This window comes from Oculina patagonica, unplaced genomic scaffold, assembly GCF_052425735.1.
Source record: "Oculina patagonica isolate OP01 unplaced genomic scaffold, crgOcupat unplaced6, whole genome shotgun sequence".
Classification (NCBI taxonomy): domain Eukaryota; kingdom Metazoa; phylum Cnidaria; class Anthozoa; order Scleractinia; family Oculinidae; genus Oculina; species Oculina patagonica.
The window spans coordinates 1-18,778 of record NW_027558470.1 but is presented as its reverse complement, the minus strand read 5'-3'; the positions used below and the strand labels follow the sequence as shown (position 1 = coordinate 18,778).

The window sequence follows — 18,778 nt, the reverse complement described above, 5'->3', positions numbered from 1 at the left end:
AACAAAAATAATTGTACCTCCCCCCTACTTGTGACATGTTTGACCACCCCTATAACTTTTCAATTTTTTTGGGCTGATGCATATGTGACATGCAATATAACTGAAATTAACTACTACACTGAGAGCTACACAATAAGATATAGTTTAGTGGTATACCTATACGGAGAAAAACAATTTTTAAAATCTTTTTCTTTTTAACCTTTTAACCCATTTCTTTCAAAAACATAGCTTCCGTTTTACATGTATTTGTTAAAGTGTTTTTTTTGAAATAAACTGATCAACACCTTTGAAATGGTGTATCTTATATGGATATCCAGTTTATATTTTGAAATTTACCAAAAAAGACCTTTCACCTTAGGGGGTAAAAGGGTTAAAGTTATAGTCGATAAATTTTATGAAAAGTAGGTCACGTGATGGCCTAGCTGCAAAGTGCCTATTGCTCGGCAGATTTGAATTCTCTGGGAAAAAACTTAACCCCTTCGAGCTGTTTACTGATTTCTTCACCTTCAAGACCAACAACTTGACAAGTGAAGGAATTTGTTTCAGGAAAAGTTTATATCAAAATTTCACTTTAGCCAGTCCTGTAAAAAATAACTGATATTGTTGTTCAGAATGTGTCCTGTGCCTTGTTCGATTTGCAAAACTTAACACTGAAACAGCCGGCAGTTGGATTTGTTATTCATATTTAGAATGAATATTTAATTCAGCTGTTCTTCTTACAGGGTCACCGGAATGTACGAAAATCAAGAAACAAAAAACATCGGGACGTAAAGCTTCAAGTAAGTGGATGGGTTCCATTTTTTTTTAAATTGTAGAGGCCTCAAGTGTAAAAACTGACCTTGGAGGAGGAGGAGGAGGAGGAGGAGGAGGAGGAGCAGTAGCCGCTATAAAAACAATTGGGGATACTGTTCTAAGTTAAAAGTTAGATAAAATTTCATCAATTTTTACATAACAGTAGTGCTCAAAATATAACAAAAAATGGGAAACTACGTAAGGTGGCCTGCAGCTATTTTTGGGAACGGAGGTGATCTTTTCTAAATCGAAACATAAACTGATTTTTCTGATTTTTGGTAATTGAAATAACAAATGTGCAAATTTTTTCAAGCTTTAAACTTTAGGGCGAACAAAATGAAAGATCACGAGATATTAGCGCTTTCCAAGAAAATTAGAAGAATTAATTTTTGAAAAAACAGGCGAATATTTTCCAAAAGCGACGATAGATTTTTTTCTAATTAATGTCAACAAGCCAAGGTGCATACGAGAGGTGGTCGCATAAAGATGTTTGAATTTATATTTTAGAAATCATTACTTTTTTACAAGTAAAGAAAAGTAAATGTTCCTTATCATTAAAATCTTTTTAGAGTTACAAGAGGCAATACTCAGAGTAGTTTGTAACTTGTTTCCTAGAACGAAGAAATTACACAAACCGCAGAACCTGGACAAAGGATGAAAGAGCAGCTGTTAATGATGTGCTTGGAAACTGTTTCAGAACAGGAAAAGTCCCTGGTAAAAAACAATGCGAGGAAGCGATCAAGAAATATCCAAAGGCTTTAAAGGACAGACATTGGAAAGCAGTGAAGTACTTTGTACATTTTAATATTCAGAAGTCTAGAAAACAAATGAATGTATCTTAACATGATACTACAGCAGCTTTTAAGATACAGACCTTTTTGCTAGGGAAAGCTTTGTAAAACTTTACCAAATTTACGAAAAGCCTTCGCATCTTGTATGATAGAGTAGCTGTCTGCAATTTGTATGGTGGTACAAACTTAATTTGATGAAGTTTTATTTCAATTGGCAAAAAAGTTGACAAATGTGCCTTGTTATTTGTTCCGTGGTTTACAGCGGATAATTGGAAGAAGTAAACTTTATTGAAAAGAAAACATTTACCAAATTAGAACTTGTCAACAAGCCTTGACATAATGTATGATGGAGTAGCTGTCTGCTGATTGTGGGGCTGTTACAACATTAGGAAGCTTAAGCAAACCACGATGGCGACGGTTACGAGTTCAATAGCTCTGCACATGCATAAAAAATCTTGGTAGTTTTCTTTGCCATACTCTGTTGAGACACCTTGAAGCGATAGATACACTTAATACAGCTTAACAATTGCCACATTCATTAGAACAGTACAAACTTGTTTTCAACCAGGCATTGTCCTCGCCGTCGCCGTCTGTATCGATTAAGCTCCCCAATAATTTAGGTAATTATCATCCACCTGTTTGTCATTATCAGGTAAAATTAGCTATTGACCCCTTAACTGCTTGTTAGGTGCATATAAGTTTTATTAAATGAGGCTCGTTTTTCCTTCCAAAGCAAACCAGTATATTTTATGACGAATTAGCTGTTTGCAGACCTTCGCTTGTTGTATGACGGAGTAGCCGTCTGCAGATTTTGTGTCTGTTAACTCCCCGTCGTCATCGCATAAGCACCCTACCTAACTGTTACCTATTTTCGCGGGACTAACCTTTTGCAATATTCACGATTTTTTTTTATAAAAAAGACCCTCGAAGAAAGTTGCCACGAAAATTAAGCACGCAAAGTTAAATACCGTGCTATATAATTCTTTAGTCAACGTTAACATCAATTTACCACATGATTAGTAATGGGTGAATTATCCATTTGAAGAAAGTAACGATTCCTATCAGCTGTAAGCACAAATAGACGGTGTCATTTACTCTTGCACAACTCTGCTTTGTTACCAAAGAGCATGTCATTTTTTTCTCATTTTCGGTTTGTTCTATGGTGTTCAGTGTCACTGGGAATATTGCACTGTATGGAAATTTTGTCAATTTTCCGTATTTTGACAATTTTCAGTTCCATTTAGCGTTTCTTTTGGCCAAACCACGAAACTTAAGTCCTACGAAATATGCCCGTTCCATTTTCGCGAAATTAAGTTTCTGCGAAAATAAGTAACAATAACACAGCATGAAAACAAGAATTTACGTATTTTTACCGCTTGCGTAAATATTCGTAAATATATGGCCTTTTCTTTACGGACAAGTTCGCGTTCCGTAAAGATGCGTAAACGGCAGAGAACGCGTAAAGACTGCGTAAAGGATATTACATGTTCGTAAAGGATGAAGATCTAGATGGTTATAATTCAAGCTAATTCACTACTTTCTATGAAAAGAAATACCGAAATAAGTGAAAAATCATCCGTTTTAAGTAGAATTACAGTTATTTTGATCAGCTTCACTGTTAAGACTTTACGCGTCTTTAACATTCTTTACGATTCTTTACGTACCGTTCTTTACGGACCTTTAACTTTCTTTACGCACTGAAAACAGTTCTTACGCGCCTTGGATATAATTCACCACTTTCTAATAAGAGAAATGCTAAAAGAAGTGATAAATCATCGATCAGAGTAGAATTAAAACTACTATGATCAGTTTCGTTGTTAAAACTGTTTACGCTTCTTTGCGCACCGTTCTTTACGGACCTTTAACTTTCTTTACGCAGAGTCAATCTTTACGCGCCTTTTTTTTTCTTTAAGAACCTTACTATTTCTTTAAGGCTATTCGATTTTCTGTACGCACAGTTAGCTTTTCCAACTTTAAGATTAGACTGTCAAGGTTTCTTCCACTGGCCTAGCCTCCGGCCGCGGTGTATCCTAAAAACCGATCCACCTCCCGGAATCTAAATTTTTTCGCTTGTTTGCAAGTGAAAACAAATCTTATCTTTTAAATAAAACAATGCTTTGTTCAATTTATAGACACTATTACAAAAATCGATCTAATTGTTAACGCGAAGCTCGAACACATTCTCGGTTTGCGAGCCGCCGCCCGCCGAGCGATTTTCAGTCTGTCCCTCAGAGGTGGACTGGGCTCTGTTATACGTCGCTATTAACGGTCAGCGGGTTTACGTGTGTGCTTGAAATTGGCGTCCATTTTGAAAGTGACAATTCAACCGTCCATTGCGAAGTCTTCTCTCCTGTCGTTGTTGAGCTTAGTTTATCGAAACCTTGTCCTAACATACAATACAAGCCTTCGGACAAGAAAAAGGTTGTGATGGAATGTGTGGTGGACGCGTAGATCGTTCTATTCCTCAGGTAATTCCATGACTTCGAGTCGACAAGAATTGCTCGCCTCAAAAACAGTGAGGAACAATTCAAAACAAAGTATGTTTAGGTGAGTAGGCATTCTCTTTTTATGTCTTCTCTTTTTATGTCTTCTTTCTATTTCTTTACACGTTAGAGCTGAACAATAATTTTTACTTATCATGTTCGAATCCCCAGAAGTTTACATGTATGACAAACAAATTATTGCAAACATTCACTCATACATGTAATTCACCCATTTACACATTAATCAAACTGAATTCTTTTGAAATCTTGCTTGATCATCAAACACCCGGCATAGTCAATTGATAAACAGATAGTTGACCACAATCAATGGAAATCAATGTTCAAAGAAACAAAATTATTGTGATTTCAATTGCTTTTGATTGCTAAAAGAAAATAATAAGGAAGGAATACAGATTAAAGCTGGGAGTTGGGTAGATAAGAATACATTGTTTGTAAGGTTTCCACACATGGGGACATGTCGCAGGGACACATCGCAGCAACATGTAGAAACGACAAAATCATGTGTTGTTTACACTGAGGGGAAGTGGAGTGGGACATGTAGCAACAACAAATATGTAATCGCTGATTACATATTTGGCTTGTGCAACACGATCTTTGAAGCTGTTTTGTCCCTGTGACATGTTGAACGGAATTCAACTCATTGAACTTCGTGCAACATGTCGCAGGGACAAACTGTTGCAGGAATTCCTGTTGCACATGCCAAAAATTATCAACACACACACAAAGGGATGTGTCACTACCACATGTCCCTGAGTATGTCCCCACTACAGTTATTTGTGTGTGTACACATTTTGATTTAATTTTTTCTGCTCCATGTCCTCACTACATGTCCCCTCAGTGTAAACAACACATGAATTTGTCACTGCTACATGTACATGTACTTGTAATTGCAACATGTCCCTGCATCTTGTCCTTGTGGAGACCTTTACCCTGAAAAGAATGAGTCAGTCAGAAAATTGTGTGTATAATTAATGTCTGGGGCTGTGCAGAAAACAAGCCATGACCTTTCCTTTGCTAATACCCACCAATAGTGAATCGAATCTTAGCTACAATTACTTTATATCCCTGTAAAGCCTGAGTCACTGATTGATTTCGGTTACTATTGATAATCATCAGAAACATTTTTGCCCTTTTTGAGGTTAGACAAATTTACATGTACCCACACAAAAAAGATTGATCTAAGTAATGAAACAAGAAAAGGTTAAGTAAAAAATCAAAAAGTTCAGTGAGATCGAGAGTGATAAATTGACTGATTTGTGAATAATAAAAAATTCACTTCAATTCTGACTCTTACTCTCCCAGAGTGCATTGTTTTTGCAATATGGAAATTGCCGTTTTCTTATTTCACACTTTACACATGTGTCATGCAAGTCCAGTTTCTGATTAAAACTTTTTGTTACACACTAAAATCTTAAAGGACCCCTGTCAGCCACCCTTACAAGAATTTCGGTGTTATATTTTATGTGGAGCGTGTCTAAACAAAACAGATAACGGTGAAACTGCTAAAGGTAATTAAGCAAACTTCTAGTAATACAACTTACAGTATACACTGTATGTACAGCAGTGCAATAAGATTTTGCTTCACAATACAGTTTTCATAATTTTGATGGCACTGCAAACGTTAGCCTTAAAAAAAAAATACTATTTATAGCCGAAGTTTGATTTCTATCCCCAAATTAAGGTTACATCTTTCGTTAAATGTTCAAAGACAATGTTTTCATGGGTAAAGTTGCCTACCACTAATTTCAGAACAGTTTAGACCAAAATTCTGCAAAACCCCCATGACATACCCTAGTCCCTTAAATGAATGGGGAAAGTTCTTATAATATAGCAATAGAGTTGATGTTAATAATTGTCTCACATACATCTAATCTGACACTGTGACTGAATTGTTATTTTTATTCCATTTTATTAATAGAAATTGGAAAGGCATCACTCTGCATACAATACAACATGTACATAATTGAAAGACATGATGACACCAAAAGAAAGACACTGCAGCTATAGTTGCTATTGTGAGACTACTGTATCTTCATGGACTACATGAGTGGGAGGTCTCACTATCACATCTCATGGTTTTGTCATTGCCCTTGCATGGCATTAGAATGTTTCCATGGGTGTGCTGAAGTTAAACTTTTGCTTTTTGTAAGACTGGCCCTCTCCCAATGGTAGGTGTCTCTCCCATAATGAAGACCACTCGTCATGGAGAGTAAAGTTTCTATGAGTCGTGAGTCAAGGTGAATTTTACACAAAGTGGGTAATTGTCTATTAAACCATAGTTTCCCTTTATACAAGTTAGCTTAGAAGCACTGTACGTGTACTTTGCTTATGGTTAGTTCTGCAACCCCGATTTGATTGCGGTTAGTTGCACTTAAGTTTGCTTGTACATGTAGATAGTTCCGCTCTGGTTTACTTGCCAATAGTTTTATTCAGGTCTGCTTGCAGCTAGTTCCACTCTAGTTTGCTTGCAGTTAGCTTTCATTTATTAGTAAGGGCAACACTATTTTCAAATTTAACATTCGACTCATAATCATTGACTCATTTGACTCACAGAATTTTTACTCTCCATGAGTGATCTTCATTATGGGTAAGACAGACTACAAAATTATGTGACATGTTACCATGCAGCTACCATGGGAGAGGGCCAGTCTTACAAAAGCAAACGCTTAACTTTAGCATCCCCATGGGAACACTCTTATGCCATATGCAAGGGCAATGACAAAACCATGAGATGTTGATGGTGAGTCAGAGGCCTGCAACTGCTGGCCCACTTTGGGCCTGTAAGGAACATCACAACAGAGTAGACACTACTGTGGACATGATTAGGAATTTCACCAAAAAAATATTGTTTGTGCTTTTAACTTAGTTTCTCTTAAGCATGCAATGCTGAAAATTCAGTGAAATGAATTACCTGTACAAAGCTTTAAATAAGTGGACACATCTCTAAGGAAATGTATTATTGCCAAAGGAAATGTACATTGTATAATTGCTAATAAGAAATATTTTACAGTACTGTAACAATAATTATTTTCTGTCACATACATGTAGGCACTAAAGCCAAACAACCTTGAACAGTGGAAACAAAGAATGCAAACTTTGCTGGACAGTCAAGTTTTAAAAAACCTGTTATTGTTTCCAAGTATTTTAGTATAAATTCACTGTTATTTATAATCAGTGATAAGTTAAAAAAATGAAACCACGTGCATTGCAAAGTAAAAAATCATTCCTACATGACCTGCTAAATGTTCATTCTTGAAATAACAGACATGTATGATTTGTTTGAGTTTTGACAATAAAATTAATTGCAAGGTATTAAACATGTATTCCTGTTCTTGTTGGGGCTGGGTCAGTACTTGGAAGTCATATATACATGTACGTAAATTATATCGCAGTTTACGGAAGCGTAAAATATCGTAAACGTCCTGAATAGGCTTTTTACGTTGCGCGCGTTGCGCGTTATGTAGATGTTGTCAGAAACCTACATTTATAAAAGTCGGGTTACCAAAAAGGAAATATTGCCGAAGAATACAGAAAGATTTTAAATACTGCTCATTTACGAAAGTTTAACAATGCGTAAAGATCGACTTTTGATCGCGTTACAGTAGCCGTAAAATTTCGTAAACAATCTCTTTACGATTTTTTACAACACGCGTAAAGATACGTTTCGAGTCTCACTACGCACTCTTTACGCACTATGGTTTTCAATGCGTATAGACGTTCTTTACGAAAGTGTAAAGAGGTTCGTATAGATTCGTAAAGAGGATCTTAACGCTTTCTAGACGGCATCTTTACGGGATCGTAAATTTAAGATTTCATGCTGTGTAAGGTGATAGTTAATACTCTTTATAAATTCTGACGCTGACTTATTTGAGCGTAAACAACGCTCATAATGTGCTCAAGACGTTTCGACCGAGAATCTTCGGTCTTCTTCGGTTGTTATCATGGCATAAAACGGCTTTTTAACGGTTTCACATTGTACGCGCGCGCGAGTGACTAATACAAATACACGCGAACGCTGCGCGAGACTATGAACATTATGTAAGTGACTTATATACATCAGGGATGTCTATGTGTTCATTTCCCGCATTCTGGTCCCTCTGCGAATGCCACGCTTCCAGGAAAAGCCTCTTGTGGTAATCGACTGACTTGTCCAACACCGCTGCATGATTGAAATCCATATCATGGCCAAACGTGTTCGCGTGTTGCGCGATCTTAGAGTTTTTGTCGCAAACACGGACTGCTCTTTGATGTTTGCGACAAAAACTCTAAGATCGCGCAACACGCGAACACGTTTGGCCATGATATGGATTTCAATCATGCAGCGGTGTTGGACAAGTCAGTCGATTACCACAAGAGGCTTTTCCTAGAAGCGTGACATTCGCGGAGGGACCAGAATGCGGGAAATGAACACATAGACATCCCTGATGTATATAAGTCACTTACATAATGTTCATAGTCTCGCGCAGCGTTCGCGTGTATTTGTATTAGTCACTCGCGCGCGTGTACAATGCGAAACCGTTAAAAAGCCGTTTTATGCCATGATAACAACCGAAGAAGACCGAAGATTCTCGGTCGAAACGTCTTGAGCACATTATGAGCGTTTTCTACGCTCAAATAAGTCAGCTTCAGAATTTATAAAGAGTATTAATGTCAACTCCTGACTGTAATTTTGGTATTTTTCGTTTAAGGTGATAGTTATTAGGTATCTTTTTCATCATGTTTGTTTGTCATTATCAGGTAACATTAGCTCTAACCCGTTGACTGTTTGTTAGGTACTTATAATTTTAAAGGAGGCTCAAAGGTACTTTCTTCTTTCTAAAACAAACCAGCATATTTTATGACAAAGTAGCTGTTTGCAGACCTTGTTGTATGACGGAGTAGCCATCTGCAGATTTTGTGTCTGTAAGCTCATTTCTTTGTTAAGTTTTTGTCCATACGGAAATTTCAGTCATTTCTAAAATTTTATAAAAAAGTAGCTCCAAACATTTCTTTGCCACAAATTGTGGACAAAGGTATTACTGCCAAATGTATTACCAACCATAAGTGTAAGAAAAATTAACGCTAAATCTACTACTAACAGCAAATGTAACAAACATCAAGGCTATACGTAATAACTTACCCCACCGTAAATTTAATTAAAATAAACGCTAAGTTTAATAACCTTATCAACCGTAAATAAAATACGTGTTGTGTTGTCACTCACCAAAGATTTACAAACATAATTTTTGAAACAGATTGCCCATAGGACATACTAGTTATGCAATGCTTTTCTACAGGCGAGTGTGAATATCAGGAAAAGACAAGTTACAAGTGGAATATCCCATGTTATCAATTAGACTACGAGCCCGAGTTTTCTATGAGCAAATATTCTGGCAACGAGTTGCAGCCGAGGAGGGCGAGTAGTCCAATTGTTTTAGTAGAAACTCTTAAGGGTACTGTTCAAAAACTCACAATTTTATGTACTTAAGCCAATAACCATGAACAAAATGCCCCTTCAAAGAGCAACACGCGTGTAATTGCGTTCTATCAGCGAAATAGAAAACAGTGGGAGAACCAATCAGATTTGCGCATTTCCAAAGCACACGACTGAGTTTCAATTCACATGCTAAATTTCATCGGAAATAAGATCGCAGCGCAGGATAGGACGGTTGGGTTAAATACCATCGAGTAATCAACGGTTTTCCTGTAATTTACTGCAAGCCATTGTTTTTACTAGCCGTATTTTCTCTGGTATTGCCATGCTACTCTCGCTCTTGGACGCATCCAGAAAGATTTTTAGGGTTGACTTTGTGCAATCCTTCGCAATCTATCTTGAAAATTATGTTTGTAAATCTTTGGACATACTCGATTTGCCTTCGATAATCTCGCAGTACATTGGCGATCTTCATTCATCAGAAACTCTCCGTTAGTCTTCGTTACTTTGCAGTACCTCAGTGAGCTTTTATAAGGCTCGCTGAGGCTCCGAGTGATTTTTGGTAGTCTCGAGGCAAGCTACAGTGATCTATGGGCGATCTTAGTAAAGTATTATTACCTTTAGGGTTAACGCAACACATATTTTATTTATGGTTGATATGATAATTACACATAGCGTTAAATTCAATTACATTTACGGTGAGTTAAGTAATTAAATTTAGCGTACATTTTGCGTTTATTTTTCTTGCAATTATGGTTGGTGTAAATTTAGTGTTATTATTACACTTAGAGGGGGTGTTTGATTACTGGCAATCAATTTACAGCACTGTGTGCTAGTGTAGTTGGTTTTAAAAAGATTATTATAATTAGACTTCAGCTGGTCGGTTCTCATATAAACGGTGTTCCATTCTACTTGATCTTTAAGCAAACCCTTCATTCTTGTAAGCGCGCCAAGTTGACAAATCTTGATGAATTCGGAATCTGTTTTTGCAAATTTTAACTCGGACCCGGAAATTAAAAAGCCTTTCTCAGGAACTTTTACCACGGCGTAGAGCAGAAGTAAGAACTTCTTCTGTTAAGGGAAACTTGGTCGCGACTTGAAGAGAGGTTTAAAATTTTTATTTTCTCCGTATATACATTAAGTTGCCACCGCATAATTTGGGAAATCGAGCTTGATAGCGCCCAGAGAAGAGGGTTTATCTTAGTTCTTTTAGTGGAACCATTAATGAAGAAAAAAGGAAAGCGACCGTTTTGGTCACAAATCAAGTAATATATTTACAGCTTAATTTGATACAAAGCAGTGGCAACCAATTCAAGGTGCCGTTTTACCGCAGTTTGTTATCAACTGACAACTCGATGCAGTCATTACCCTACCGATCCCATTCATGGCTGCAAGTGTTTATTTGAATATTACGAAAACTTCAACTTGAAAGCACGCTCTTTTGATGGCCACAACTCCGATTTTCTAAAGAATCACAACAATATTCAGGATCGAAAATATAAAATCCGAGTGTGGGACAATGTCCGCGTATTTTTGCTTTTATAATTGCTGTAAATATATTGCTTATTTGTATTTGACTGTATTTAGTTTGTTTATGGAGTTCGCCCTTCTTACTGCACTGAGCTGACTGAATTATCTATTTTAAAGTTTTCGCCATTCTCCCTCGTATTACAAGAAACAACTTTTTTTTTTTTTCCTGTGGGAGGGTTTGCGGGCAATATTTTTATTGGTTACAGGATTAAAATATTTTTCGCGTTGGGAACATGAATGGCGAAGTGATAATTCAGTTGGGTCAGTCTACTCGGGTCACACTTTCCTCCCACGAAGTGGCCCGGTTGACGAGTATATCCGAACTGATAAGATTCTTTTTGGATCCCGGTTTGAGGAGCATGTGGTCTGAACCTCTTAGTTTTCCAGAGGAGGTTCTCAGTAAAGATCACCTCCTTATTTTGGTAGGTAGAAAAAAAATATGTAAACCGGAATTAGATATTACACATTTCATTAAAACCTGTCACTATTTACTTATTGATGAAGAAGACGTACTTGATTTATTAGATTATCGCTGCCTTAAATGTATTAAAAGGTATAGTAGTAAGTGTCGTTATTATCATGGACAGGAGGATGGTTATTACGACATCCATAGTTTTATCGGAGTATTGTATTTTTCGCATTATTTAGCACAGTGGGAATGGGTTTATCGAGCATTTACAACTTTTTTAGATTTGAGAGTTTTTGTGATCGATGAATCGTGGCCTTACCATGTCTTTAGAAAGAAGTTAAAATCTCTGTTACGGAGTAGGGACAGGTGGTACGACAATGACCATTTCTTTTTAGGGGAATTTAGACGGCACGGTTGTCCTGCTCGAGGATGTAAGCTTTGCGAACCTGAGCCACCAGATAGTGATGGTGACGGCTGGACATGAACAATTGAACCTGTTTGTGTTATGATGAATGGAATTAAAGTTACCAATTGTATGCTAGATGTGTCTGTTTTTTTGTTTTTTTTTTTACAGCGCTACCCTTTGATGCCCACCCTTGATATTGTCCAAGTTACCCCTATGACATCTTCAAACAAGGATAATGGCAAAAGTTTACACTCCTTTTGTGGGGACTGCCAGAAATAATGAGAATTTCATTTCATTTCTCCCAAGTACTAAATACATGTACTTGCTATGAAAATGAGCTTATGTTCTTTATAGACTTTACGAGAGCCCTGAGCTGTTCCATGATACCATTGTGGGACCTGCTGATAAACTTCATACTAGTATTGTGGGGACTCTCACAAATAATGACGATTTCGTTCCCAAAGTACCAAATACTTGTTACTTCTAGCTGTCGAAATGCTTTTATGTTCCTGAGAAAAAAATTCGGTAAAATTTTAGTGATAATACATCTACGTCCCCATAAACCTACTTTGGCAAAGTCAACCTGTGTGAGAGTCCCCACAAATGTGCCTGACTGAAATCAACATCCAGTGACTTGTGGGGACCTTGGAAATATCGAAATAAAAGCCTAAAAGGGAGTTATGTCTACTTAGTCCACACACCTCTTGTATTCCCAAAGGTGTTACTTTAAATTGCGAATAACAGCTGGGAGAAATATTTATTTTTTTCGGGACAAAGACCAATTTTTTTTGTGGGGACCTCAAAATGTCCCCACAATTCTAACTGTCCCCACAAGTGAGGCCTGTGTGTAGACAGAAGTCCCCATAAATATAGGTTTGTCAACCCACACAAGTGAGTGAGTGAGTGAGTGAGTGAGTGAGTGAGTGAGTAAGTAAGTAAGTAAGTAAGTTAGTTAGTAAGTAGATAAATAAGTGTTCCTGAAAACAAACCCGCCTCGAATAAAATGGGTAGTGTAAACGATTAGCGGTGCTGGGCCAACTATTTCCAGATGACTCTTCATTCAGTTCATTAGCATAAATTCCACTCGATCAACATGGCGGTGTATAAAACGTGTATTTAAAAAAACATAAAGTTGCCAAGAAAATGTTATGAACATTCATGGAAGAAATAGCGTGACTATCAGCAGTCTTCTTTGGTCGCTTTCTCCTCAGTTCAAGTGAATAAGTGAAAATGGAGTTCTTTTTAATGGTATAATATATAGATTTAGGCAAGCCTAAAAGCGGAGCTCCCCAGTTAATTATTTTGCACTTTATTGAAACCTGAATTCAAGCCATTGTACAATTTTAAGGCTAAGAATATAATATTCGTTTTATTTTTTTTTTTATAAATTTTAATATTGTTACTTACTTTTTTTTACCGTGTCCCGGGGGGGGGGGGGGGGGAGAGGTACTCCCTAAAATTTACTCAAGGGGTGTGCCACTGAGTCGCTGAGACTCTGGACCTGTTCCAGAGAAAAACGGCTCAATTTGCGACCCTGTTCCAGACAAACAGTGCAAAATAGGTACCCTGTTCCAGACAATATCCACAATGAAAAATATATGAAGATAGATATAAAAACACTAGCGTACATCACAAAGCGCTCACTTGACTTTGTCTGTGGCTTGGAGAAAAACCAATGAGAGGAGCGGATTTTCATAGCTAAACTTGATAGTGTTCCACAGTCAAAAGAGTGATTTGTATACCCTGTTTCAGAGTCAGAGAGGCAAAAGGCACACCCTGTTGAGCAGCACATACCCGTATAGCCCTTATATGGGAGTACCGTATACAGCAACACCAAATAAGCCGAGAACAAACAAAATCAATCAAAACGTTTTAATTCCACCGACAGCATTATGATCCAGAAGTCTGGATGGGAAATTATGCTGCAAAACGGGTAATTATGTAACCTTCGAAGATAAGGAGGGGGTAGTAGGGCTGCATGTTGGGGTAGATAGGCATATCACGTGGTAAATTAGCAAAGCACTTAACATTTAGAGTATATAGGAAATAATATACATCTACATTAAGAATATGGTTAATTTTCTTTTTTTCATTCATTCATTTGTTTTTATTTTCACTATTTGCCTATATTTTAATTTTGAATGGAAATGGCAGAGGTCATACATGTAGCAAAGGGTTTACAGCATATTGCCATAAGCTAATGCCAAGCAAACCGGAGTGAAAGCTAACCACAAGCAAACTAGAGTGAAAGCTAATCCCAAGCACACCGGATGAATAAAGCTAACTGCGAGCAAACAGGGGTGAACCTAACTACAAGCAAACCGGAGTGAAACTAACTGGAAGCAAAGAAGGGACATTCTGTAACCCCATCCCACCCCCCTCGCCCCCCCCCCCCCCCAAAAAAAAAGGATGATAGCACCTTTTTTACTTTTACATGTCTTTTTGAGTCCCCTTCCTCTTAAGGGGTTTCACTTCACTTACAGAAATAAAAAAAAAAAAATTCTGGGAAGATAGAATATTGTTTGTGAGTCTCAAACTCAGTTTTGTTCTTTGATTACGCAGAAAAAATAGAATCATGTTTGCTTGTGTATAAAACTATGCAAGAAAAAAAGCATCAATACTTTGACTGCTCTTTTAAAAATTTGTATGCTTTATTGTACACATTTTTGTGGAGTCATGTTGCCCATTCGTCATGAAGTTCACAAAGTAAGCAAATGAGTCACAATTTGGTTGCTTCATGGTACCTAATGGATACTGCAAATTTAATCTGGCTTTAGAATATTTCACTAATTTTAACATTATAGCTGTTCTTATAAATTGTACGCAGCATACAACACATAAGAATGAAATTGGTATTGCATATTGCTTGCAATCACGATTTTAACCTCTATACTTAAGAATTACACCAGTTTCAGCATTACCAATCCAAATTCAAATTATTACATTGCTTTTTACCTCCACTACCTCCCCCAAGGTCAACCAAAGATCTTATGATATACAGTAATTAGACAACTACATGTAAGTCCTGTGTAGTCGAGGGCTCAAAATATTTGGACACTTACAGGTCATGTTAACCGGCCAAAGAGATTTTAGCTTGGTCACATGTGGTTTCTTACCAGCCAAAACATTGAAAATAGCAATTTTAAACTCCCATTCATTTCTGCTGTTACTGTTTTGGCTGCATAAATTATTCTTAAAAAGATCACTTCATAATGCCCTTGTTACATCTAAAAAGATGTGAAAGAGACAGGTCAATCAAGAAGTTGTTTTCTGAAGTACACTGTAAATACGTTAACATTTAAAATATAAACTTTGCTCATTTGCAGCTTTTCTTGATTTCAATTTACATGTAATTTACTAGTCTCTTGAAAATGGCATCATGAAGACACCCAAACATCAAGCTGGATAATCTTAATCCTTCCTGTTTTCTTTTGATGTCCTTGTCCACATTCTGTTTTTGTGTCTGTGGCTCTGCAAATTCTGAAATTCATGTTAACCCTGAAAAAAGTCAAATGCCACAGATTAAATTAAAATTGATTAATTGGTATGAAAATCAATAATTTATAAAACAAAACACTTAACGCAAGCTTGTATAAAGTGAAGCAAAACTACTGGATGCGAAAGGATACCTTATATATTTAACAGAGATGTATCAGCACAGACTATTTTTTTTACTGATAACTGCGAAGTCAACTACAGAAAAAAAAACCGGTAACTCGAACTCGGATAACTCGAACAACCTTGCTAACTCAAACTCACTTCCATTTCCCTTGGATTTGACCCCACTTTTCAGTCATTTTTACTCGGTTAAATTCGAACTCGGATAACTCGAAAACCCCGCTAACTCGAACTAAATTTTGTTTCCCTTGAACAAAATTTGGGTCAAACTTTTTACGCTGATAACTCGAATTCCAGAACTTGCAACTCGCAACGGTTGCCCATTGATTATAGCAATGAACAGATCATGTATTTGACAGTCATTTTCCACTCTTAACAAAAGAATGTGTGGTCGCTTTAGAGTTTCTGGCAAGATAAGTTCAATTTGCACAGTACTGTATACTGAAGTGCTTAAAAATCAGTAAACTATCAATTATTAACTTGGCAAATAAAATATTCAATCAACCCCGCTAACTCGAAAAACCCCGCTAACTCGAACTCATTTTCGTTTCCCTTCAGACTTCGAGTTAGCAGGGGTCTACTGTAAATATTTCAGGACCTGAACAATCGATGAAAATCGATGATCGGAAAATCAATCGATCAATCGATGACAATCGATTAATTACTGTTGATTGGCATCGATTGGCATCGGCCAATCGATGATCAATCGATAATCACACTTTGGTGGTCGCGAACTTCATCGATTGCCATCGATTGGCATTAAACACACAATCAATCCGAAGCATGAAGTAAATACTTACATATGTTGTTTTGTAAAAAAAAATAATAAAGCTCCTTTCCATTGAGATGAAGTTTACATCATAAGCTTTAATGTTTCTGTTTTTCATTCGAGTTTCCTACTGTTTGCTAGCGCTAGAATTCCAAAGACACTTCGTTATTCGTGACCGAGTCAAAAATGGCGGACGTGACAGGCGAAACTCATCACCAGACTCCCACTGTTGTCTCGTTTTCGTTCCGACGTACGGACGACGTATTTTTGAGTTCTCTCTGCTACTGTTTGATTTGAAATATTTCGGACGAGCGAGAAAATGTTTATGGACTACAAGACAGAGTTTTAGAAAAATTACATTGTACTTAGACAGCGAGGAATTCTGTAAGTTGCGATTTCTATTTACTTTGCCAGGAGTTGGTTCGAAAGCAAACCAGACCGAAAAGCGTACGCTTCGTTGATGGAGGCGAATAAGACTTAAGCTCAAAACGTTTGTTTTAAATAATTATTGCCTTATTACTGTTAAGTAAGTAAGTTTCTCGTTGTATTGACATTTTTTGGAAAGGTTATCATTGTTGTTGCTAATAAAATATAACATACAAGAGAGACCGTGTGTTTTAAAGTAAACATATTTATCAAATACTAGTCAAATAAAAAACGATGGCAGTTAAATGATCGATTGAATTGGTAATCGATGATATTGATAATCGATGAAAATCGATGTTAGTTAATTGATCGATTGTCATCGATTATCGATGAAATTGATAATCGATGACAATCGATAATCACAAAAACTTTAGCGATCGATTGTTCATCGATTATCAATATCAATCGATTAATTGATATCGATTGTCATCGATTGTTATCGATTGCCATCGATTATCGATTCCATCGATTGTTCAGGTCCTGATATTTTAATAAACTCAAAGCATCACTGCAAACCCTTACACTCCCTCTTTAAAAGGTTTGACCTTTAAATACTCCCTCTCCCCTCTACCCCTATATATACATGTACATGCATAGGAAAAACATTGCCACATCTTAAAAGCTTTTTTCTTAACAGTAATACTAAGATTTTTAAAGATACACATTTAATTAATAATAAGTTTGCATGCACAGCTGCATACAGTGTCTAAAATGGCATGAATTTACTCACAAAGATTCCAGTTTTCCAGTAGTCATTAACCTTTGTTGTGTGCATTTTCCAAATTCCACAACAAGATTGTGATTTTTTTATGACAAATATAACATTTACTGTTGACATTCTGAATGAAACCAGCAAAACAGACCTCAAAATCTCAAAATTGTTGACATTGTTATGTAATCCACATGAACGCTCAATAGTGAACAGAACTACATGACAAGTGGATTATTTAATATATTTGGGAACGAAAGAGCTAAGTAATGAAGCTGAAGTTTATTTACTCTGACTAAATGAACAGTAATTTTACCTCCATCATGAATATCAATAAACTGCATACACTGAATCGATCTATTTCACTCGGAGTTAACGAAATTCCAGGTGCTTCGTGCAAACTGACATCACTTTCATTCTCATCTCAGCTGCTCTTCCAGCACTGTAAAACAAAATAATCATATCACAAGCATTTAAAAATCGTAAGCTTAATTTTCTTCGAGATGTGTTGAAGTGATATTCTTTGTGAATTCGTTCCTCGAAGGCCCAACAATTATTTGTTTACATAATCAAATCCTCCTATTTGATCAGTAAAACCTGGTAAAACTGAATTTTAAGGAATAGTATTTTTCAACATTGTTCATGTCACAAGCAAATGCTTAGTGGCGAAAGCAAGTAAAATGTGCCGTCAATATAAGCTTACTTTGCGTATAAAGTAAGCTTAAGACAAAACGTAGAGATATTAAATGACGGAAACACTGCAGTTTTGTACTCACCAGTTGGCCGCAGTAGGTACACTCGTCTGCTCGTTTTATCTCCGTTCCCTTGTTCTCCGCTATTTCTTTGCCTGTTTCCTCGGCACCTCTCTTGCTATTTTAGTCGCTTTTCTTCGCTACTTTGCTACCAGGTTCGACAGGCGCTTTGCTATACTTTTTCGCCTGCTTTCTGTCCGGGTTTTCTGGATCTCTCGCGATCTCTTTCCCGTCGCAAATCGCTTAAACCCTGTTTCCTCGAAGTTAAGTTTACCCTGCTCTCGTTTGTAGTCATCGGCATAACAAGGAGCCAAAATAAATGTGTTTGTCTCAAGTTCTAACTTTCAGACTAGCTGTTTAGACCTCACACTTTTTTTTCCTCACACTGCAAAATTATTTCGCGCCAGTACTGCGCGAGTTGTCAAGACCTTTCAAGATCCCGGATGTGCGCAACACCGTAAGTACGTTTGTACGCCGCCGTACGCGCCCGCGAGGCATGCCGCTAGCCATGATGACCATGAAAACTCGGATGCAGAGGTTTCCTATTTTATTTCATGTGTTTTTTTTTTTTTTTTCATGTGTTTTTTTTATGGGTATGGTGCTCCGCTCTGCGGCCCTTACGGGCCGCTAAGGAGCTCCGCTAAAAATTAGTCTGGGGC

At 37.0% G+C, this 18,778-nt stretch overlaps 1 protein-coding gene and 1 long non-coding RNA gene across 18 annotated transcripts in view; one reads left to right on the top strand and one right to left on the bottom strand.

Moving 5' to 3' along the window:
- LOC144640976 (uncharacterized) overlaps positions 1-2,916 on the top strand; it is a 76,216-nt gene extending 73,300 nt beyond the window's left edge. For all 16 annotated transcript variants that reach the window (XM_078500032.1, XM_078500047.1, XM_078500046.1 and 13 more), the window contains 2 exons: positions 723-779; positions 1,408-2,916. In XM_078500032.1, the coding sequence (XP_078356158.1) occupies positions 723-779; positions 1,408-1,634 (284 nt within the window). In that variant the 3' untranslated portion in view covers positions 1,635-2,916. The remainder of the gene's footprint in view (positions 1-722; positions 780-1,407) is intronic.
- A 10,787-nt stretch (positions 2,917-13,703) lies between these two features.
- LOC144640975 (uncharacterized) lies at positions 13,704-18,567 on the bottom strand. 2 transcript variants are annotated; one of them, XR_013568471.1, is made up of 3 exons: positions 18,144-18,567; positions 17,684-17,809; positions 13,704-15,343 (listed from the first exon to the last, which is right to left on the bottom strand). It is a non-coding gene; the product is annotated as an uncharacterized LOC144640975 (long non-coding RNA). The 2 variants fall into 2 exon arrangements; XR_013568472.1 differs by lacking the exons at positions 17,684-17,809; positions 18,144-18,567 and adding an exon at positions 16,264-17,205.
- Between the last annotated feature and the right edge of the window lie 211 nt (positions 18,568-18,778).